Source organism: Schistocerca nitens, chromosome 8 (assembly GCF_023898315.1).
Source record: "Schistocerca nitens isolate TAMUIC-IGC-003100 chromosome 8, iqSchNite1.1, whole genome shotgun sequence".
NCBI classification, from domain to species: Eukaryota; Metazoa; Arthropoda; class Insecta; order Orthoptera; family Acrididae; genus Schistocerca; species Schistocerca nitens.
The window spans coordinates 243,911,454-243,937,458 of NC_064621.1; the positions used below are offsets into that span (position 1 = coordinate 243,911,454).

General features: G+C 37.0%; 1 protein-coding gene across 1 annotated transcript in view; it reads left to right on the forward strand.

Annotated features, from left to right (window-relative positions):
* LOC126199501 (sodium channel protein para-like) overlaps window positions 1-26,005 on the forward strand; it is a 416,386-nt gene that overhangs the window by 222,482 nt on the left and 167,899 nt on the right. Inside the window, exons 17-18 of the mRNA XM_049936424.1 lie at window positions 7,596-7,718; window positions 15,680-15,874. Coding sequence (XP_049792381.1) covers window positions 7,596-7,718; window positions 15,680-15,874 — 318 coding nt within the window. The remainder of the gene's footprint in view (window positions 1-7,595; window positions 7,719-15,679; window positions 15,875-26,005) is intronic.

The window sequence follows — 26,005 nt, forward strand, 5'->3', positions numbered from 1 at the left end:
TCCTTGTTAATATGGTGTTTTAAACAATCATGGTTTCAGCTTCCTAAAATATTCCATATTTTTCACTTGAAACACATTTATACATTTAAAGACTGCATAACATTCCAGCAGTGAAAGTTTCAGTTCAGTTTTTGCTTGTGCATTGATGACCTTTGGTTTTACATAATAGTACTCTTTTTCATGTAAACAACCAAAATATTGTTGGCTATTATAGGTTTTTGGAGAAATACTTACAGCTAAAGAATAACACTTTTGAGGGGGGGGGGGGTCACACAGCTCCTGTTGATAATATTGACATAGGATCAGAACAATATAGTTCACGTTTTTGAATGATCATACCTTAATAACTCCTGTATTGACTTTCAACATAAGTAAATACAATCTGCTGTTTCTCCAAATACGTATCTTCACAGTTTCCCAAAGTTTACTTCTCCAATTTGTATGCATCACAGCAGATTCTCAAACTGTGTTGTGAGTACGCCAGAATGTGCTCCTTTGGAAGATTATTTAGGAATAATTCATATACAGCCATAGCATCTTGCAGAAACTCATAGGCTTTCTACACACAAAATTAATAGAGACTCATCCTGGCTTACTTGACAAATTCTGATGTGCTACAGAATGCTCCTCAGAGCAGTGCAAGCTGTTTTAACCAGACAATCTAATCAAAGTACAGTTCTCACAGTATTAGGGTCTGACCAGTATCTGATAGTCTTACACTTCCACTGATTGAATTACATGTCACTCACACCAATCCTGGGCCAGATAAAATGCAGGATTCAGTAGTAGTATTGTGCCGGCTAATTGGCTGCCATAGTGCAATTGGTTGATGACACCCCCTCGCCCCACCTGCCCCCTCTTCCCTCCTTAACGCAGGGACCACTGGGGAAGAAAAACCAGCAGAGCCACCATCTGGATCAGTGGCTGATCAGTGTCCACAGGCATCACTGCAGGAATTCAGGCCAAGAGGTGACTCCATAGAAGTTATATGAACCATCTTGGGAGTGTAGAGCCCACCAGAAGTAGAGAAGCAAAAGAATGCTGACTAGGATGGTGGAGATTAAATTGCTTTTGATGGCACCACAGAAGGCTGTGGGCAGTGGCCATAGTACACAACATAGACCTGTGGCAGGCAGATATTGTCCCATGGATGAGAGGTGGATGGCATCCAAACTTGCAAGTCCACAATGGGGCATCCACCCAGAAGGGAGAGGCATTCAGTGATGATGTGTGCTGGTGGCGGGCACATCATCTCCAGGAGAGTATGATGAGAGCGACTATGAAGTCACTCCACTGGGCTGTGGCTCTCAATTGAAGTGGCCCTGTAAGCTTCCAGAAGGCCGCAGAGGGCATTATGTGCAGTGTTTATCATTTCTTTGTGGAGCTAGTTCTTGAAGGAGCAGATAAAGCATTCCGCAAGAAGTTAGAGGCCAGGTCAAAGGGCATGGTACAGAGGTGTTGAATCCCTTTATTTGCACAAAACTGTGCGAAGTCATGAGAGATGAGTGCCATCCTGCTATCTGAAATGACAAAGGCAAATATGTTTTCCAAGTCTGCAATGGTAGCAGCAGAAATGACCTCAGACATGCAGAACGCAAAAGGGAAATTAGAAGACAAATCAGTCACAACCGTCAATGTGGTCCAAGGAGGGAACTGCTTGGCACATGCAGATTGATGGTCCTTGCAGGTGGAACATCGGTGGACAAGTATGTACTCACAGCCAAAAAGAGGGATGAATCAGCCTGCTGCAGTGGTTCTCATTTGAGCCCCACAATAGAATCCCTTTGTTTAAGTGCTGTTGATTTCACCACGGCCAATAGGGGCAAAGATTGGAGCAGGGAAGTGTGTTTGGCCACCCATATTGTACAGTATGAGTGTGGCGGAATGAGATTGGGGGGAAAATGAAATGTCCAAATTGAGATCTGAATCAAGGTGGAAACACTCCAGTTTGCATTGGCCAAAAGTGAGGTTGTGCCCATGGGGAATTGTGACAGCATTTTCGCATTAGCATGTAATATTGCTGCCCGATTTGAATACATTACTGAAAATTGGACAAGTACAACATCAAGCACTGTAGATAATGGGCACTTTTGTGTGGTAAATTATGATTAGGCCAAATGTATTGAGTTACAATCAGTGGTCTGTAACAAGATAAAATTTCTGTCCATGAAGGAATAATTTAAATTCCTGGATAGCATAGATGTTAGTGAGGGCTTCCCATTCTATTTGAGAGTAGCTTTTCTGGGAGGCAGATACACTGAGGACTATGTAAACTTGTGGTGTTGTGTCCAAGAGAACTTCAAAATATGTATTTATAAACTCCATTTTGCTGAATAGGGGCTGTGGCCTTATTTTGTAAAGATTTCATCTGGGGCTAATAGGGGATAAGTTTCCACTTCATCTTGTGCATTTGTTACTTTAAAGTCACCATGAACTCTCTAAGTGCTGTCAGATTTGCCTACTGTTACTAGTGGAGTAGTCAACTGACTGAGGGGAATGGGGGCTAACACATCTTCACGTGTGATGCTGCTCAGTTTATTTTTGAGGGTGTCTCGTAGAACCAGGGGCACCAGGCAAACTTTGAGGAAATGAGGGGTAGCCATCACCTTAGGAATGATGTGAGCTTCGAATGAGTCACCTTGTGTGATCCCGGTAAGAAGATTTGAACTATCACAGAGAGTCTTCAGGGTGGTTCATGGTCCTTCAGATTGCATGGCTTGTGTGTTCTATGAACCATAAATCTGAAAGCATAAAAAGAATACCTAAAAAACATTGTTTGTCTTGAAACTTCCTGGCAGATTAAAACTGTGTGCCGCACCGAGACTTGAACTCAGGACCTTTGCCTTTCGCGGGCAAGTGCTCTACCATCTGAGCTACTCAAGCACGACTCACACCCCATCCTCACAGCTTTACTTCTGCCAGTATCTCGTCTCCTACCTTCCAAACTTTACAGAAGCTCTCCTGCGGTAGAGCACTTGCCCGTGAAAGGCAAAGGTTCCGAGTTCGAGTCTCGGTCCGGCACACAGTTTTAATCTGCCAGGAAGTTTCATATTGTGCACACTCCAGTGCAGAGTGAAAATCTCATTCTGGAAACATCCCCCAGGCTGTGGCTAAGCCATGTCTCCGCAATATCCTTTCTTTCAGGAGTGCTAGTTCTGCAAGGTTCGCAGGAGAGCTTCTGTAAAGTTTGAAAGGTAGGAGATGAGATACTGGCAGAAGTAAAGCTGTGAGGACAGGGCGTGAGTTGTGTTGGGTAGCTCAGATGGTAGAGCACTTGCCCGCGAAAGGCAAAGGTCCCGAGTTCAAGTCTCGGTCCAGCACACAGTTTTAATCTGCCAGGAAGTTTCATATCAGCACACACTCTGTTGCAGAGTGGAAATCTGATTGTTCGTCTTGTTCATTACTTCCATCAGGTAAGACCTGATTTTTTTCAATGATTTTTTTCAATACATGGTTTCACAGCAAAATTATAATGTGGTTGTAATAAAGAAAATATTGTAGGAAACTCAAGTTCCACCAGGTTCGTTTGTGGCTCAGGTTTCTGTAATAGGTGATACAGCTTGGGATGTTCTGACAAGAACATGGCATTTTGTCTTTCTGTTTTGGGAATTTGGCAAGCTGTAAAATTTAAATTCAGTTGTGGGTGTAAGTGTTCCATTCTTTACTTGGCTCATTAAAGCATGGAAAAGTTGTAAACACATTTGGCAAGGAAGACATACTAGTTAGATTCAGTGACAGTTGCACTGCCTCTAACGTTGCTGCTGTTAGTTCTGAAAATTCCATGTGGTTTGCCCTTGTACTAGTTTTAGTTGTTCTGAGGTAGAATACCCACACTCTCGTCTAATCATTAAAATGTTCAAAGACCAACATGCACACATCACAGGCCACGAAGCATCACCACTTCTGTAAATGTGATCAACAGTTGAATTAATGATGACTCATCCTGATTCATTCAAAAAATTGAGAAATGTTATAGAATATCCCTCAGGGCAGTGCAAGTAAGTAAGCAATCCAGTCAAAGTCCACTTAGTGCAGTATCAGAGACCTGGCATTAACTACCAGAGTCCAAAGAATAAGTGTCGTAAACCAAACCAGTAGACTGATGGACTCACACTTCCACTGATTGAATTATAAGTCATTCAGACTGAGCCGGGCTGACTTTAATGTGGGATTGATCAAAGGGCACTACTAGCGACAAGCACCCTTTGGGTAGTGGCACTAAATAATAGTGATGTCGTGTGGTGTCACTGCAATAATTATTCCCGTGGATGGTTTCTTTTACTTTTGAGAAGAGGAAGTAACCGTGAAGTCAGACTATAGTATTGCTGGACAAGTGTGTCTAAAATGGTAACTCTGTAAATAATGATATTCTAATTGCCTTCTGGCAACATGTTGTTGTCATGACACAAAATTCCAAGCAGCCCCAGGTTATGGGTTTTTCTTCTGAAATATGTCAAAAATTTATGAGCTCATACTTTATCTTAGCAATTGTCTTTTATTTTACCAACACTTTTACTAATTTTTTGTGTGCTTGATGAGCTTCACTGTGAAACTTTCTACTACTTTATTGCCACAACCCTCTCTGTGAGTCAAATGTATCTAGTCACAGCTTGTCACCAGTCAGATGATTTGACTTTGAACACTTATAATTAAACCTCTCAGACCTGTGCTGAGGAAGTTCCAAATGCTGAGCATTCATTTCTTGGGTTATGCGAAGTGTTATTCATCACATTAAAATCCATCCCACTTAAAAAAGTCTTGGAAACAGTCTTTGATCTAATCACAAGTGTTCTCTCTAGACAAGAGTTATGTTTTCTTTCTTTTAGGATATTGATATTGACCTACATTGACTTTCACCTCCATGTTTATTTATTTATTTGTTTATTGCATGGATATATCCAATTGCTTCAAAACAAAAATATGAATAACACTCCACAGAAATACTCCTTCTTTTCCATAGCTGACGGCAACTAGATACCTTAATAGTTGTTGAAACTTGCATCTACATACTGGACTGGATGTTGGTGTTGCCTGTCTTTCTGCAGGGTATGACTGTGGACTAAAGCCCAGTTATCCTCAGTAGTTTGAGAGTGATATTCATATTACAAAGAATATACATGTCAATTAAATAGTTCCTTGACCAATATAAATTTATCCCTTAACTGTTGTTTACTCCTGCATTGATATACTGAATAATGGTTTTCCAGTTAGATAATTTTTGTAAAGTGAGATCTATTGTGGAGTTCTTTTTGTATGGTGGCATTCATATTTTGTATGCGTGTAAAACTGCAAGTCTGTAAACATAATGAATGTGATGCATAATTTGCTTTTCATGATTCTGTGCATATGAGTACGCTTGCTGCATTGTGTATTTTTCTTTTGATACTTTGTCACAATTGCCTGTTTTGTGTCACTGGAAATCAGCTCCTTTTCTTCATCCTCTTCTTTTCTTTCTTCTTCTTATTCATCATTTGTTTTAGTTAACTTTCTTAATTGAAGAGCTTTCTTTCACCTTCTTCACCTATATTACATTTTCCTAACACAAATTCTCTGACAGTCATACATTGACTATAAGTAAGAACGTATTTATAATGGTTCCATGTACTACACGTTAATTGTAAAGGCTGTCATACAATATATTTATAACATACAAAATATGTGTACTCTAAATGATTTTAAGCTCATCTATCTTAAGCAAATGTGACTTACTTCTAAGAAGTTTACTATAGAACCTCATCTAAAGATTGGTATACAAATTTAAGAATTAGTCATGTATGGAGCAAATTAGAAACAATGCATGAAGGTAATTAGTTATAAGGAAAATTCAACATAAAGCTTCTGACTTTTGCACAAAACTCACATTTAGGTTACATATTGCAATGGAATCTGGCTTTATACTAATAGAATTTGCGTATCTTAGTGTTTTGCATGATATTTAAAAAAATATTGGAAAATTGATAGATTTAACTACTAGTCACTAAATTAGAAAGGGTCAGTAAAATGATAGGACTAATTGCATGGCATCATTGATCTGCATGATGAAAGATAGCCAAACATACAAGTGTTGAACGAACTGCTGCATCAAAGACTCCGTTTACTGCTTCTGTAGGTCTTAATACAATCCTTTCATTTTATCCTCTTAGATTCATGAAACACGTTGTGCCCACACAATACAAACACTTACAACATAAATATTCTTCCACTTATAAGGTACTGGGTGTTGGTAGGTAAATTTGTTGTATAAGCCATTATAAACAAAAATATTGCTCTCCGATAGGTGTCATTTGCAATTTACAATGCTTTATATTCACTTTTTTATTCAAGAGTATAGTGGATAATACTTCCTAACTTATTTTAAGAGAATTCTGAACCTACTGATTCAGGTCATTGTCTGTAATTGAATTATTTTCATTTGTCAATCATAATATGATTTAGAACAATTATTCTAACAGAAAACAATCAGTTTTCGACAATATAATGTAATTGGATGAATAAAAAATCTACTCACCAAGTGATGGCAGAACACACAGTATATTTGTTCTGTATGTTTTTACAAATGAACTACTGTTGACTGAAGGAAGGTAGTGCAACAATTACTTGTTCCATTCCTTACATCATTTAAAAATAGTTCATGGCAGTACTTCACATTTAAAAAATCAGAATGGTATCTCATTTTTTTATGAATTTGCTTAGTAACTAGTTGTTTGTTGATTTCAATTACCTTACAATTATTAATTAACAACTTTTTTGATTAAATTGTAATTGAAACAAAATAACAGTCCTAGTAAAAGGAAAGTTTGACTTCAAAAAAATGTAGATACAAGGAATTGAGGGCACACACACACAACATATGCACAATGCTACTTTTTCTTATGGCCTTCAGTCTGAAGACAGGTTTTTTGCAGCTTCCCATCCCTACTCTGTCACACAATGTGAAGATGCTGTATTAAAATCAATGTATTTTACAAGAATCTTGCACTAATTATTTATGTCGAGGAACTGTAGAGAAAATAAATAATTCAGAGATGCTGACAAGTTTCTTACAGTGTAATTCAGTTTATTTTATAATGTTTGTGGAGTGATTTTAATTCACTGTGTTTTGTGTATTAAAATTTTACTTGTAAATTTTTGAATATTACACAGAGCTATTGACAATGAAAGCATGATTTACATAGGAAACTTATAGAAAATGCAGTGTTCAGTGACAGAAGACTGTAACAAGGTTACTGAATTGTTGAAAAGTATTCCATGAATGTTTCATTCATTGCAGAAAAGTATTCTTTAATTAAGATGTTAAACCAGAAACAAAACCATGAAAGTACTACCGATTAATTCAGCAATTTTTACTTATCTCTTTCCCCTAAGACTAATGCAGTATCTTGTTTTCTTTCCCTCATTCAGTATGATGTATCTGGAGAGTCATATCAATCAACTGAAAACCTTATATTCAGTGTGTCCTGGTATTTCAGTTGCTCTTACAGTCTTCATCACTGATGAACATGGCCCTCCAATTCAGTTTTAATACTTTACAATAACTAATTAAAATGTAGCTTCAACTGCTACTTAAGTTTCTTATGAAACTTGTAATGTTTCAGGTTGTCGTCAATGCTCTTGTGCAAGCTATTCCCAGCATCTTTAATGTGTTATTGGTTTGTTTGATATTCTGGCTCATTTTTGCTATTATGGGAGTACAGCTGTTTGCTGGAAAATACTTCAAGGTTGGTTTAATTTTCAATAGTAACAATACCATGAGTCTGTTTGCCATGACATGTAACTGATAATATAATGTAAATGGACGGATAAAAAAAATCTACTCACCAAGCAGCAGCAGCAGGGGAAGACACACATGGAAGTATTTAACTTTTATGAGCTTTCCGAGCCAGTGGCTCCTTGTTCTGGTGGAAGAGTTGAAGGGAAAGGAAGAGGGGTGAAGGAAAAGGACTGGAGAGGTTTAGGGAAAGCGGGACAGTTTGGAAAAGTCACCCAGAACCCCGGATCAGGGGAGACTTATCAGACAGGATGAGAAGGAAAGACTGATTGTTGGGGACCTTCCCCTTGAACTCTTCCTCCAGAAGAAGGAGGCACTGGCCCCAAAAGCTTGTAAAAGTTAAATGCTTTTGTGTGTGTGTGTTCCCCTGCCACTGCTTGGTGAGTAGATTTTTTAATCTGTCCATTTACATTAGATTATTAATAATTGTTTATTTTCGATTTTATGTAACTAGTCAGATGTGTACAGTGTTTATTTAATTTTGTTACTTCAGAGCTGTATTTTCCATTAGTGGAACAGGTCATAAATCAGCTAAAATTTGTTTCTATATATTTTTAGTGAAATATGTGTTTGTGGGCTGATTTTGTTGGTACAGTTATTTAAATTTTGTTTTGATTATTCATTAGGGAATGTTCAATTACATCAGTGCATTATTTATTGACTAATATGGTATATAAACTTTTTATCATTTGTTTCTTTTTTATATTTTATCATTAAAATACATAAGTGAAAATATTATATGATACATATAAGATACTCCTCGCATCATATTCATTAGTACCATGCTTGAGATTGGAGTTTAAATTGCACTAGCCACTTCCATCAGAATTAATACTGAATTTGCCTCTATAACAGAAATATAAAATAAACAATCTTTGTGTTTCTGTCATAAACAAAGCATTTATTTGAGAGATAGAAAGCAGACTTGAGAAGCAAATGAAACTGGTTCTTATAAATGAAGCTATCACAGCTATACAGTGGATAATTTTTACTGGGAATTAACTACATGCTGCATAGCTAGTTCCTGCCTGCTGAGTTCTGAGGCATTGATATTGCGGAACTGTATCTAAATTGCTCACACTGTCGCAAGGTCATAGTTATTGTATTGTTTGACCTAATCTGTGACAATTTTTAGTGTATTACCAAATACGGTCTCTTTTCTGACACCCATTCACCCATTCTAATATTTGCGTTCTCTGCCATGCACTTTTCAATCATTTGCAGATTGCAAATGTAGGTAGTAAAAACTGAGTTGTAGTTGCAAGCCAGCTTATATATGACACAGCTTGTCTCAAGGACGCACCACTGAAAGTAAGTATCCTGGATACAGTCAATCTCCCTCCTGGATACAGTCCTCACAATAATTGTTTGTATTTCCAAATCAACAATTCTTTCTCTTACCAACTCATCATTAACCTGTATATTTCAACACCCCTTTCATGAAGGTCAGTTTCCGTTATTATTGATGATTTTGCAAACATTCAAAAACATTTTACTCAGAGTCAAAGGGCCTAGCATATTTAGATTAGCCTATTTAGATGTACACCATCCATACCCAGACATTTGTTACTTATAAATTTGTTTGGGTTTATAAATAGCATGCCAAGTTTATCACACTGGTCCCTAATTCCATTGTTATCTTATCTATGTTAGAGTCACTCACTGATCTCCTGTGCAAAATACCACTTATTACCAATCTTGAGTTAATTTACAAAGATTTGGCAGTATGAATAAAGTTTCGAGATTCACTAATGATTTGGCCTCACTGTTGTGTCGAACAGAGTTTGTCCCAACATGCATGAATATGCCCTTGAAGTTTGATTTCACTTTGCTAGCATTTTTGTTAGTAGCAATGTTTTTTAAATGGTTGTTTAGTTGATCCAGCCTAATGGCTGGACATATGTCAACTTTTGAATTTGGCCCCACTTTCAACCATTCTTCTCAGTTTAATTTAGGTGGCCTAATGTAGGATTCTCTTTCTTTTGGTTGCACTCTTAACTCGAAATTTTACTTTTCCATGGAAAATAATTGATATCTATCTTCAAGCATCTGACAGTTCTGCATTTTCAGCATTTCTTTGATGCTTACCTGCGGGTCAAACAGATCTTTGATTATTCATTCTGCCATTCTGAAGTGCAGTACCCACTGTTAGTCCTGTTCGGGATGAATGCCACACACTTGAGCAGTATTCCACAATGGGTCACCTAAATGTCCTGTAAGTGTTCTCCTTTGTAGCCTGATACCATTTTCCCAGTTTTCTATCAATTAAACAAAGTCTGCCACCTGCTTTACACATAACTGAGCCTATGTAATCCTTCAGTTTCATATACTTAACAGTCATACAGTCAATAATGATTTCTAGTATTCAACAGCAATATAACTAGGAAAGAGAGAAGAGAAATATGTGAAAAGTATAATTCTTCTCGTAGGTTTTAATCAAGCCTCCCTTCTAGTTTTCAGAAGCAAGCTCACTAAGAACCAGTTACATTAAAACAATAATCAACAATGGATTTAGCCAAGTTTGTGAAAATTGTAACGCGATGAAGACTAAGTAAGTGAAGTGAACATGATATCACAGATCAGACTCATGATAATACAGAGAGTAGTACATGATCCCTCATTTTGTGTGTTCATTATCACCCAAACACCTTACCAGCTGCAGTTGGTTCCTATAAGAGGCATAAAGAACATGACAAACTTGTTGCCAATCAGTCATATCTCAGACATGTTTGATGGGCAGTCAGTCAGGTGACCTTGCATGCCAAACTTTAAAAAAGAACTGTATATTAATTACGAAACATGACCAGCCATTGTCCTATTGAAATATGACACACTGAGTTGCCTGAAGCACAACCTGTACTTCACTCTGTAAGGCTTCCCACATATAGTAGTTGCTGTTCAGAGTGCTGTCAGTAGTAGGATTCAATATCCCATGTATTTAGTGCCATCACAAACCACTGAATTTTATGTTTATCAACAATATTGCTCAACAGTATCTCTCAACAAGTAGAGAAGTTCCTTCTGCATAAAATTCTACAGCCAGTTTGTGGAAGCATCAAAGTGTTGGGAACAAAGCCACCTCTTTATGTGTCTGAAGAGATGGAAATCACTTTGAAACAAGTCTGGGCTGTAGGGTGGATGTTAGAAGATATCCCACTTGAATTGACACAAGAACTGTAGTGTTATGAGGCAAAGTTTGGCTGAGTATGTTCATCAAGATACACTACACCAGTAGCTTGTCTTGAATGGCTATTCTCAGTTTTATTAATGTTTCTCAATAGGCATCAGTATTGATTGTCCTCTCATGTTCCATATAATTTACAAGTAAGATTCCTGTAGTGTCCAAAACTGCATAAACTTTCAGGCTAGCGGAGTTTGGATTACCTTTTTTGGTTGGTTGGATGAGATGGTATGGTGCTACGCCCTTAACTGTGGATTTCTCTCCTCATTAGCATATCTCCTCAAAGGTAAGAACTATAAAAGTTCCTACTAGTTTGAAACTGTTTGCTGGACTAGGATTCAAATCAGAACCTTGCCTTTCACAGGCAAATGCTCTACTAACTTAACTATCCATGCACACTCTGCTGCAGAATGAAAATTCATTCTGGTGACAATTGTGTTTAATAGGCTTTATCCATCTGTATTATAATGAAGGGGAAAATCCACAGAAGCAGTCATGCTTTGAAGTTTGTAGTTCTCAGAATGGAATTTGAAGCATTTCTCTCTCAGTATGTTTTTTTCATCAAATTGCAGTGTCAGTGATAATTTCTTCAAAAAGTTGGCTAACTGTGAAAAATTAAAATTTTGACTGTGCTATATCACTGTTGCATAAAACACAGTTCACAAAGGATGCCACTCCGGTGAATTCCAAGTCGCTAAACTACCCCAGTTATCCAACCGGGCAAGGGGGACCTACAGTTTACTGTGGAATCTGAAATGTGTTGTTTCTGGTGACTCCACCCATAGTTGAGAGATGAAGGGTAGGTTAAAATGAAGACCGAAAAATCCATGGTACAACCAAGATTTGATCCTGTGAACTTGTGGCTTCCTTGCATTCACTTTACTGCTACACTACCAGGTCCAAAATGTAAGTAGATAGTACATGTACAGGTTTCGAAGAGTGAGTTTATGAGTTTATGAGTGACGTGTATGGCATTAACTTTTGATTGCATTGAGTTAGAAGCTAAATTATTTACGGTATCAAGGGACTACTGACTTAGTGCATGACATACATTTCAACTTGATACCTATACCCGTTTCTGAGAAACTGAATTACAAATCATAACTAAGTTAGACATTAGCTGTAATTGCATAAACATTAGGAATATGAGTCTCATTGTCTGTAATTTTTTGACACTACAAGTTTAGAACCCTGTGATCAAAGAACTTGTGGTACCCTAATTGATGGCCTCCATGTCATGTGAAACACTCTAAGAAATACATGTGAAGTTGTCTTACAGTTGTGATCTCATGAAGTGCAAACTTTCATAGCTTTTTTCCAAGTTACATTCCATTGCTGACTACAGATAAATGGCCATTTCTGTCATTATCAGGAACATGCATCTGGCTACTCATAAACAAATGACATTATTGACACACAACACTTTCACTCATCACATTCAGTCCACATACAACACAGATTTCACAATTAATGTCACCAGCTTTGAGATTTTGTTGCTGATAAAACCTGTATTATGCTATAGATGCCACATTTGGCAGCAATTTTAGTTTATTGCTCATTTTGAACAGCTACTGTAGGCAAATGAGAAGTAATGTAGCTTTCTTGCTATCATGGCACTAAGCACCCTGACCAGTGAGTCAGTGTAGTGACTGTTCTGTTCTCCCCACTACTTCCCATGCTACATGAAACTGGAGGCTATTTTCTGGCGTGCTCCAAACTTTATAGGACATGCTGGGTTGGAATTGGCTGCAATTGGTACACAGGAAAGTGATTGTGGATTGGGAAATAGAATTAAGGGTTAATTTACAATCAGGACAAGTGGAGGGATTTTAACGGTCTAGGGGTATATGTTCATTGCATGTCCTGGCTATTGTATTTATGTGACTGGGTAAAAGATTGCTCTCTTCAATGTTGTTAATGGTAAATGAGATGCCTTGGGTAACCATATGTTGAAAATCACATTTTCGTTTCGTTACATATGCTGATACCACTTGAAACAAGGACCTAGTTTCACAAAAACTAGAAATCTGTAGCTTTAAAATTCATTTTTCTGTGCACTTTTAATGGTCATTTGATAGTCTTCTGACTTACAGGAAAATAAATTAAGGAGTTGTTTGCATGCATAATCTTTAGCAAGGCTGTTGTGGGCAACAAATACCTGCAATTGCTTGTATCATTTATTTCAAAGTTCCATTTTGTAGATGTAACTGAAATCTAAAAATATGATATTTTTAACAATGGCGCATATATTCCTAGTGCTGTAAAAATTTTTCTCTACAACCAACAGTATCATTTCTTGGGGATGATCAGCTATTCAGACCGAAATTTTTATCTACAAATTCCATAGATCCTGTTATGCGTATGACACTAGGATGTAGAACGACTTGAGTAATATATGTTCACAGACCATGGCATCAATTAGTTTACAAGAGCAGAACTAGACATAAATTGCATAAGACTTGCAAAAATAATAATGAACTAAAATAAAGTCGTAGGAATAATACATTATGCAAAGTTTATCACATTGCAAAAGCCTATTTGTCACAGTAAGTATATGGTTACAAATAGGAACAAAAAGAACATAAACAAACAACAGTAAATATAAATACATACAAATACTACTTTTCTCTGTTGAAGTATTCATCAAGTGAGTAAAACGTTTTCTTGATTAAATATGTTTTTAGATTGTTTTTGAATAATGCACTGTTACTACGTAGACTTTTTATATAGCTTGGTAATAAGTTAAATATTTTGACACTGGAATAATTCACTCCTTTCTGTATGCGAGTTAAACTTTTTAGTTCAAAGTGGAGGTCAGCCTTCTTTCTTGTATTGTGATAATGGAAGCTTTCATTGGTTTCATAGTGGGCAGGACTGTCAACCAAGAAACTCATTAGGGAAAAAATATACTGGCAGGTTGTGGCAAGTAATCCAAGTTTTTTAAAGAGCGTATGGCAGGAGGTTCTCGGGGTTACTCTGTACATTATATGGACTACTGCATTTGAACTACACTGAAATGAGGCAGTGAAGATTTCTATGAATGAGACTATTGTTCTATAATCATTATTTGAGACATTAAACTCCTTTCTGCTACTGGCTGGCTTTCAGGAGATGGCTGAAGAAAATAAAAAACACTTAGTCTACTGAAAAATCTATTATACTAGCAACCCACCTTTGCTTCATACAGCTAGCACAAAATGTCTACCACCAGACAACCTGTGTGACATAGTGATAAGAAATTATACACACATACCTTCCTTGTGAAGATGTCTAAGTATTAGTGAAAATTGTGTCAAAATACTTACAGTAGTTCCTGAAATTAGCCTTTATGTACAGAGAAAAAAATGTGGTGGGATGACTTCAATTTATAATATGTTCAGAAGAAGAAGATAGTATAGATTCTGGCAGTAATAATTTTGAGTGGCTCAATGACCTGGTACAAGTCTTTTAATGGGATGCCCTTCCATGACTTTCATGCCTCTAACCTACACCAGTTACGCAACTGAGGAAACAAGGCCTACAGTTTTACATGTAATCTGAACGACATGTTGTTTCTGGTGAATCTTGAAGCCATTGAGAGATGAATGCTGCGTTAAAATGCAGACTGAAAAATCCATGCTCCATCTGGGATTTGTATTGTGGCCTTTCAGTTTACAGGTGTGCGCTTTACTGCTAGACCATCAGGATTGACATAGATTCTGATCAAGGTTTGTTGCTCTTTGGAGTTACAGCAGCCATTTACTTTTCTACTTTTTCTGGCAGATACCATTTCCAGTGTAGCTGACCATTTTGTCATCCCATCATTTCCATGAGATGTCACTCCAGATGCCAATGAAATACAGAATAGATAACAATAAATATATTACACACACATCACTACTTAATGGTAATAAATTATATACATAAATTTTCCTGATGAATCATTCTATTAGTGTAAACTGTATTGAAATCCCTATTGTAATTCCTGAGATTAGCCTGAACATACAGACAGAAACTGCAGCAGGAGACTTTAATTTATAATATAGGTAGTCAGATATAGATGCTAATTCAATTTTATTGTAAAATGTTATAGTGGAAACCAAGTCTATTGTTTTAGCTTGTTATCCTTAATCCAGTAACATATTTTTAACTCTGTCCATTCAGAAACATCTTTTTATTAATTTTTAACTGATTCAGAAGTGTGCCTGTTTCTTGCATTGAAGAAAATAATTTCTTATATATAATTTTTTGGGGAATAAAATTCATGAAATGTGTTTAATATTTGATGAGTCGTACCAGATATGTCTCAAACATTTATAAGCATTTAACTTTGTGACATTAATTGTAAACATGTATTAAAACCATTATTTTTCAGTAGAATTGTAGAAAGGACTATGTACAAGTATGTGCAGCTTGTGACCATTGTTTAATTTAAAAAAGGTGTTTATTAAATCATACAGGAGTTCAAATGCATAGGAATGTTGCTGGAAAGGTGATAACATAGGACTGATTTTCCCCTACTGTGTAAAAGTTTGTGTTACTGTTGACCTCAAAGTAACAGGGAGAAACATTAAATTGAAATGGTGCATCCAATATTAGTGGCATCAATTAAGAAAGAAGATTTAATAATATGTAGTTGTAATCCAATGTTTTGTTTGCAATTCTTTTATGCAACTGATAATGTGATGTTTTATATAAGTGTTGATGATTTTTTCTTACTAAATAAATCTGATGTATAATATAATTTGCAGTGTCAAGACTCCAACGACACTACATTAAGTCATGAAATTATCCCAGACAAGAACTCTTGTTTGGCAGAAAATTACACTTGGGTGAATTCACCGATGAATTTTGATCATGTTGGAAAAGCCTACTTATGCCTCTTTCAAGTTGCAACATTCAAAGGATGGATACAGATCATGAATGATGCTATAGATTCAAGAGAGGTAATCATTTTACAAGCGTATAAAATAAATTTGCATGTCAATAAAGGTTCTCTCGTTATCTTTGTATTTAAGTGATATGCAATGAATATCTCTCCCAGTCAGTATTTCCAGTTGTTTCTAGCTTAGCTGTCAACAGATTCTCATCTTTAGTACCTTCAAATGAATAATGTTTACTGCTTTTTAGAGTAGTTGAAGTGCTGAGTCATTAATAGGCACATAAACAAGACTGAGCAATGTTTGCTTTCTTTGGAGTTATTAAGTACACATACATGGACAAGCACCCGAATGGCTACATTGTCTCAGACAATGGGGTAATTCTTCTGGTGAATAAATAGTGTTTATATGGTGGGGGGGGGGGGAGGGTGGGGATGTCAGTGAGAACAATTACAGGCATCTCTAAACAGTCATGCTGGCAGCATTTCAAAGAGCTAAAGATATGAAATGTTCTTTCCCTCTATAGTAAAGCCTGTCTCCTATATGCTGGCTGAAAGCTATGTAATAAACTTCTCCTGGCAATGAGAGATTTACCTTATAACTCCTTTAAGAGGTATGCACAGAATCTAGTAATCAACAGCTGTGTTTATGATGTTCTGTAGTAGTGTTGTGTCCAAAACCAAACATTTAATTTTTAATTTAATATATAAATGTAATTTCTAAATTTTAATGTAAAATTTCATTATTGTATACATGTCAATACCCATATCATGTACATGATTAGTGGTTGGTGAATAAATGAAAAGAATGAAGGCAGAGATTCGAAGGGAAGTTTGGTAAAAAGTGGCTGACAGCTGGAGGGGATGACTTCAGGCACAGGTGAGCTCATTTTAGCCACAGCAGGAGAGGGGTGGGGGGGGGGGGGGTGCCTGTACATAATGCACAGTGACGTGGGGGAATGAGCTGAGATGGGGGAGATAGAAGAGAGGAAGAGGAAGGCTGCAGAGATGAACTTCTCAGAGCAGGATTGGTGAAGTAAGGGTCAGGGCAGGGATGGAACTTCTCTAAATTATGTAGATGGGAATTGTCCTTGCAACACATTCTTTGATCCTATAATCTGGCCCAAATCTGTGCTAGCTCTTGCCCCACATCCACAAATGTCCCTTCCCAATGACTCTAAATACACTCACCCTGCATTCATACACTCCTCTCTGTAGTCTCTTACCCTCTCTTGGCTAACTTGAGAGCTGTAGTTATTAGAGTGTAACAGACTATTAAAAACAGCCATCATGATACAGAGAGTCATAACCTATAATGATAGTGAGCCACTGGTATTTGTTGCGGGAACTCTGAACAATGCAGGATACTTTCAGAGCATCATCAAGCCTATTATATTGCCCTATGTGCAGCATGAATAAGATTCACTTTTTAAGCAGAGTAATTCCCATGCACACATTTCACACAATATCCATTGCATTCTACAGGATGTTCATCAATTGCTCTGGTCAGTGTGACTGTCAGAGCTGTCCTCCAATGGTCACTCGGTCCAGTCTATGATACCAGATACATTTCTTTACCAGCTGCGTCAGAACTTTGAGACCTAGTCACATACAAGCAATGTGAGACTAGGAAACTGGCCATTTATGACATTATTTGTATTTAACACATCTTAAAACATAATAAAAAGCAACGTTAAGGCACAATACTGATTATAAAAGAACAAGCTTCGAGCATTACATCTTTATACCACTCTGATTGATAATAGATTTCCTATACATATAGCAAGTGTGAAGCAGCTGAAATCTTACTGTTAAAGGACAGTTCATTTGTAATGGATAGTTTTAATAAATAGTTCAGAAGAGAAAGCAGAACAGTAGACCAAAGAAGTTATACAAAGAACATTTAGTGAAATTAAAATTTAGTCCCACATCTCCACCTGAAATACAAATGATCATGAAGACTCTAAAAAGTAAATGATGATACGGGGTCGATATCATCTCCAGTAAGACACAAATAAACTTTGGCCGTATAACACATGACATTCGTAGTACCTTATGAAGTGCATAGTTAATTCATAGTGTTTTACCAGCCGGATCAAGATATGTCATTGTGAGGCCTCACCATAAGAATGGTGACTCCATAGATGACAATAACTAACACCCAGTGTCACTCCTTACACCATATTCTAAAATATTTGAGAAGGTAATATTCTCCAGGTTGTCACCCACTTGTGTAGTAATAGGATATTTGGCAAATGGCAGATTGGATTTCAAAAATACCACTGTACTAAATCAGATATTTGTACGTTTACTGTGCACATTGCAGAATATCACCAATTGGGATCTTCTGTGACTTATCAAAGGCATCTGATTATCTCAATCATAATGTTCTATTGGGGAAGTGAAATTTATTTGGAATACATAGTTCTGCACATACCCCATTCAGTTCTTAGTTAATAATCACAATGCAGAAAATTAAGCTAATCTGTTTGCATAACACAGTGAGGGATACTGCACCATCTGCATGGGGAAAAATTACAGTGGAAGTCTCTCAGGCTCTGACCATTTTCCAACCACTGTTCTTGTTTTATGATAACAATCTGCCACTTTATTTGAATCAATTAGCAGATTTAGTCCTGTTTGCTAATGATATCAGGGTTACGACAGGTTCTGGAAATCAGGGAATATCAGAGAATTTCAAACACATCAGGGAAATATCTGGGAAATTTGAAGAAAAAACACTGGAAAATCTCTTCTTTATCTCAGTAGATGAAATGGTTTGTTTACTGAGGTGTCATGCATCGTTGCTGGCTGGGTGCAGCTGAGTACATTCCCCGCTTCCCTACTTTCTCATTACTACTTATTGCTTCTGCCCTTCCTCAGCTTACAGTCAGTGCTGCCACCACTTCTTGCCACTGGCCTCGATGAGAGGCAGGGAGGCATGAGGAGTGGTTTGTTTGGATCTGATTCTCAGAGACTGTAGAGGCTGGAGACGACAGTCAAGTGTGTGTGAGTTGTGTCTGAGTGATTGTGTGAATGTGTGTATGCTCTTGTTTTCTGACTAAAGATATGGCTGAAAATTTAGTTGTGAGAGTGTGAATGTCTTTTCTATGTGTCTGTCTGCAGCTCAGCAACCATCTTCGCTGTAAGTTGCTGCCATCCTCATTATTATTAATTCTCAGAGTATTTGAACAAGTTATCTGGTGCATGTATTGATCACTGTGGTCTCATTTCATCAACAAGCTGTCAGTGGCTCATGAATGTTTGGCCACTGGAGTGGATTTCCGCAACAGACCCAAATCACAGGCCGTTTCTGAGGGTCAAGCGTCTCCATGCATCTGTAACTCCTTTTATGTATATAAGTTGGACAAATTTTGGATTGGCCCCGCCGATCTGAAGTCATTCGGTTTGCACTAATGTGCAGGCCCTGCCCATCGGATCTAGTCTCACCAATCTGCCAGCAGGCCGGGTCTGTTCGTGTGTGGTATAATGCAGCAGATTTTCATGGTTTATCCATGGTCCCAGGACTGCAGTGTTCCTCAGCTGGCCAGAGGCCATGAGCAATTGATTTCAGGAATTGCGATTGTCTCACTTCAAGTATGTTGTACACTGTGGCATTTTATAGACATTTTATTTGTTCTAGTACATTTTGACACTTCAAAAGTATGTTAGAAAGTATGGACGTTAAGAAGAAGAAAATTGTGTCAGTTGCCGGCAGTTTGTACGCTATGTACTCATATGTTTCTTGAAAGAAAAATCACAAAATACCTTTACAAAATAGATATAACACAGTGGGTAATAACCAGTGATAATGAACTTAGTAGTAGTGGTCACCTACAGTTTTGGTTTACACAGTTCTTTCCCTCCATTTCAAGAGGTCTACTTTTTTCTGAGGTTAATCAGTGAAGGTATTTTAAATGTCTTGCAACTCCGAGAAAATGTGTATTTTTGTCACCAAATGTGTTTCGTTTTATTGAAATGAAATAACATCAGTTGTCTTAATGAAGCACATATACCATTTGGCTTGCTTTCTCCATCTAAAAACAGTTCATTATAAAAGATATTGATATTAGTACTTAAAATTTTTTCTCACATCAGAAAATGCCATCTGCTTTAAAGTTTTTTTTAGATATTTCCTCATTTGCACTATTGTTTCTTGTACCGTAGCAGCAAATACGTCTTAACTTACCCTTGAGATCTCAAAATTTGTCAGGGGAAAATGATAAAACTTGCCTGGAAATCAGGGAATTTCACTTGGGAAACTTGTAGCAACCCTGGATATAAGCATTTTGTAAAGCCAAGCAAAGAAACACCTGTAGGGAAAATAGTAAATTCTGTTTTTATGGTTGTTTTGGTTTTGCACAAATTGGCAAACTTTAAACTTTGAAAAAATACAGCTCATACAGTCTTGTACTGTCAAAAATAACCAACCTCCTATTAAATTTGTAGGTAATAGGAAATAATCAACAGGGTACAAAATTGTAAGTTATTAGGCATGCAGGTTGATGAAACTTAGTTGTTGTTGTTGTGGTCTTCAGTCCTGGGATTGGTTTGGTGCAGCTTTCCACCTTACTCTATCCTGTGCAAGCTTCATCTCCCAGTACCTACTACAACCTACATCCTTCTGAATCTGTTTAGTGTATTCATCTCTTGGTCTCCCTCTACGATTTTTACCCTCCATGCTGCCCTCCAGTACTAAATTGATGATCCCTTGATGCCTCATAGCATGTTCTACCAACCGATCCCTTCTTCTAGTCAAGTTGTGCCACAAACTCCTCTACTCCCCAGTTCTATGCAATACTTCCTCATTAGTTATGTGATCTACCCATCTAATCTTCAGCATTCTTCTGTAGCACCACGTTTCAAAAGCTTCTATTCTCTTCTTGTCCAAACTATTTATCGTCCATGTTTCACTTCCATACATGGCTACACTCCATACAAATACTTTTAGAAATGACTTCCTGACACTTAAATCTATACTCGATGTTAACAAATTTCTCTTCTTCAGAAACGCTTTCCTTGCCATTGCCAGTCTACATTTTATATCCTCTCTACTTCGACCAACATCAGTTATTTTGTTCCCCAAATAACAAAACTCCTTTACTACCATAAGCATCTCATTTCCTAATCTAATTCCCTCAGCATCACCCGACTTAATTCGACTGCATTCCATTATCCTCATTTTGCTTTTGTTGATGTTTATCTTATATCCTCTTTTCAAGGCACTGTCCATTCCATACAACTCCTCTTCCAAGTCCTTTGCTATCTCTGATAGAATTACAGTGTCATCGGCAAACCTCAAAATTTTTATTTCTTCTCCATGGATTTTAATACCTTCTCTGAATTTTTCTTTTGTTTCCTTTACTGCTTGCTCAATATACAGATAGAATAACATCGGGGAGAGGCTACAACCCTGTCTCACTCCCTTCCCAACCACTGCTTCCCTTTCATGTCCCTCGACTCTTATAAGTGCCATCTGGTTCCTGTACAAATTGTAAATAGCATTTCGCTCCCTGTATTTGACCCCTGCCACCTTCAGAATTTGAAAGAGAGTATTCCAGTCAACATTGTCAAAAGCCTTCTCTAAATCTACAAATGCTAGAAACGTAGGTTTGCCTTTCTATAATCTATTTTCTAAGATAAGTCGTAGGGTCAGTATTGCCTCACGTGTTCCAGTATTTCTACGGAATCCAAAATGGTCTTCCCCGAGGTCGTCTTCTACCAGTTTTTCCATTTGTCTGTAAAGAACTCACATTAGTATCTTGTAGCTGTGACTTATTAAACTGATAGTTCGGTAATTTTCACATCTGTCAACACCTGCTTTGTTTGGGATTGGAATTATTATATTCTTCTTGAAGTCTGAGGGTATTTCGCCTGTCTCATATATCTTGCTCATGAGATGGTAGAGTTTTGTCAGGACTGGCTCTCCCAAGGCTGTCAGTAATTCCAATGGAATGTTGTCTACTCCTGGGGCCTTGTTTCGACTCAGGTCTTTCAGTGCTCTGTCAAACTCTTCACGCCGTACCATATCTCCCATTTCATCTTCATCTACATCCTCTTCCATTTCCATAATATTGTTCTCAAGTACATCGCCCTTGTGTAGACCCTCTATATACTCCTTCCACCTTTCTGGTTTCCATTTTTTGCTTAGAACTGGATTTCCATTTGAGCTCTTGATATTCATACAAGTGGTTCTCTTTTCTCCAAAGGTCTCTTTAATTTTCCTGTAGGCAGTATCTATCTTACACCCAGTGAGATTAGCCTCTACATCCTTACATTTGTTCTCTATCCATCCCTGCTTAGCCATTTTGCACTTCCTGTAGATCTCATTTTTGAGACGTTTCTATTCTTTTTTGCCTGCTTCATTTACTACATTTTTATATTTTCTCCTTTCATCAATTAAATTCAATATTGCTTCTGTTACCCAAGGATTTCTACTAGCCCTCGTCTTTTTACCTACTTGATCCTCTGCTGCCTTCACTACTTCATCCCTCAAAGCTAGCCATTCTTCTTCTACTGTATTTCTTCCCCCATTCCTGTCAGTTGTTCCCTTATGCTCACCCTGAAACTCTGTACAACCTCTGGTTTATTCAATTTATCCAGGTCCCATCTCCTTAAATTCCCACCTTTTTGCAGTTTCTTCAGTTTTAATCTACAGTTCATAGCCAATAGATCGTGGTCAGTGTCCACATCTGCCCCTGGAAATGTCTTACAATTTAAGTATACAACCTTCTTTCATGATTCTTGAACCATTAAATTATACTCTGTGCAAAATTTTACCAGGTGGCTTCCTCTATCAATTCTTACCCCCAATCCATATTCACCTACTACTTTTCCTTCTCTCCATTTTCCTACTATTGAATTCCAGTCACCCATGGCTATTAAATTTTCATCTCCCTTCACTATCTGAATAATTTCTTTTATCTCATCATACATGTCATCAATTTCTTCATCATCTCCAGAGCTAGTTGGCATATAAACTTGTACTACTGTAGAAGGCGTGGGCTTCGTGTCTATCTCGGCCACAATAATGTGTTCACTATGCTGTTTCCAGTAGCTTACCCATACTCTTACTTTTTTATTCATTATTAAACCTACTCCTGCATTACCCCTATTTGATTTTGTATTTATAACCCTGTATTCACCTGACCGAAAGCTTTGTTCCTCCTGCCACCGAACTTCACTAATTCCCACTATATCTAATTTTAACCTACCCATTTCCCTTCCCTATCCATTTTCTAACCTACTTGCCCGATTAAGGTATCGACATTCCATGCTCCGATCCTTAGAACACCAGTTTTCTTTCTTCTGATGAAACTTAGACTGGGGGTGTGGGGGGGGGGGATATCTAAACCTGCTAAAGTGTTTAGGTTCAGCTGCTTCTACCATGAGAATAATTTCCAACTTTGGGGATACATAAGTCAGTGCATTAACATATTTTGTGTATATTCATTCAGTGATGTCTTATGGGATAATATTTTGGGGTAACTCCTCTCACAGGCAAAGGATTCATTGTACAAAAAAAAGTAATTAGTATTAGTTATCAGGATCATATACATACATCATGTAGGCATCTATTTCATCAGCTGTAAATATTAACCACAGCCTAAATGTATATTTAATCACTTCCAAAGTCTGTCATCTACAGTCCGTTTAAGTTTGAGAGTAACAGAGATATTCACAAGTACAACACGAGAAGGAAAAATGATCTCCATTACCCTGTAATGAATTTAACATTGGTATGGAAAGGGTTAAAATATGTAGTTACAAAACTCTTTGACAGTTTACTCCTTGAATTAAAATATCCAAAAGATAACAGAAGAGTTTTCAGTGTTGATTAAAGATAATTCTTTTTAACAATTCCTTCTGTACAGCAGAGGCGTTCATGAGAGTTCATGAATAGGAATAATTAGTCATTTATACAGAATAAAGGCCTGTAAATGAACAGTATGTAGCAAAGTAAATATTTCTTTCAGTTTTTAAAATATGAGAATTATGTTTATCAAGTTCATATATTCATCACATAACTAATGAACATATGATGGCATGGAAAATGGCTCAGACAGTAATGCACTGATATGATTCATAAGAACATTTTACTCCATTGCTACAGTCAGAAAAACAAGCAGCTCAGTGCACACCACTGCAGAGGAAGCAACTTTATCATGTGTCCACCAAAACTTATTAGCGTAGCTGAATCGCAGTTTGTATTTACCACTAATAATGTCTTAATAATAATAATAATAATCTTTATTTGTCCGTATTAACTTCACAGTGTTGGATGTCATCCCCCCCCCCCTTTTTAACAATGAAATCATTCCTTACATGTAGTTAAAATATACCTAAGTGGCACATTATATACTCTTATATAAATATTTACTGCCAGTTATATACTGCAGTATACAAAAGTAGAACTATCTGTATTGCAGCTCAGAGTTCTTTAAGTTAGTATAAAATCTTTCAATTAACAACTGTTTCATTTGTCCTTAGAAAGATTGTATTTGAGTTGCTGTATATTATATGGAAACTCGTTACAGAATTGTCTCCCAATTTTGAAGGGACTGTGACCTGTAGCTCTTTTATTAGTCAGTATCCTATGATAGTCCCACCTGGTTCATGTATCGTAATTATTTATGTCTCTGTTCATTATACTTATTTCATAATTTTCTTTCACAAACATATAGTGTTAAGGACATACAATGAATACACAGTTAGTAAATTATAATTTTGGAAGTAGTCCCCACAGTACTGGCGTTTCCTTGTATTAGCTATTATCCTAACTGTTCTATTTTGAAACCTGAAAACCCTATCCATGTAGACTATGGGTGCTCCACCCCAAATCTCAATCATATATTGCAAATGTGAGTGACTTAAACTGTAGTACATGTGTTTAAGGATTGTGTGCCTCTGTGTGTGTGTGTGTGTGTGTGTGTGTGGGGGGGGGGGGGGATATTATATATTTGCAAGAAGTTTTAGAAAATAAATATTGTTAGTAACCTTTTTACAGATCTAGCTGATATGCTCTTTCCATTGAGATGTTAATCAATCAAAACGCCTAAAAATTTATGTTTATCAGATGTTTCATCTGCAGAAAGTAATCCAATATGAATGTTGTTATAATTCAACAAGAATTTTATTAGTACGGTCTTGCCCTTATTCAGAGTTAAGTTTGTTCATTATTAGATATTCTGTGATCATTTCAGAGTTCTCTTTATTGCTTTGGAATGCTAGCTACTCAGTATGGTCCCAGATAATAAATGATATGTCATCAGCATAGTTCACTATTTTGTGTTTTGTGGCTGTGTTATGTCATTAATATATGCTAGAAACAAAAATGGTTCAATTGTATTTCCCTGCGGGACTCCATAGTTCAGAGTTCTGTTTGCTGATTTTACTGTTTGGATATTACTTTCTTTGTTATAACTTAGTTTACTGCACTGTTTTCTGTCTTGGAGATAAGAACTTAAGAATTTTAGTGCTACTCCTCATATAACACAAGTTTCTAACTTGTATAATAGTACTGTGTGATTCACAGAATCAAATGCTTTAGACAAATCTAGAAAAGTCCCAATAACTTTGTTTCCTTTATGCAGTCTGTTCAATAGTTCAAGGAAAAAAGTTGGTACTGCTGTTATTGTGGATCAGCCTTTTCAGATCTCATGCTGTGAGTTGTTTAATAGATTGTAGTTGTTTAATAGATTGTATTTACAGAAGAAGGATACCATTTGGTCTCTCTTTCAAGCAGCTTACTAAGTGTTGAAGTCAGTGAGTTTGGCCTGTAATTATTTATGATAGACTTAAAGAAGAGTGTAATAATTCTAACCCCAAAGAAAGCTGGCACTGACAGGTGTGAAAATTACCAAACTATCAGTTTACTAAGTCATGGTTGCAAAATGATAACACAAGTTCTTTACAGGCGAATGGAAAAACTGGTAGAATGCTACGTCGGTAAAATATGAGTGTGCCTTCCAGAGAAATGTAGGAACACGCGAGGCAATACTGACCCTATGACTTCTCATAGAAGATAGGTTAAAGAAAGGCAAATGTTTATAGAATTTGCAGACTTAGAGAAAGCTTTTGACAGTGTTGACTGGAATATTCTCTTTCAAATTCTGAAGGTGGTAGGGGTAAAAAACAGGGAGCGAAAGGCTATTTACAATTTGTACAGAAACCAGATGGCAGTTATAAGAGTTGAGGG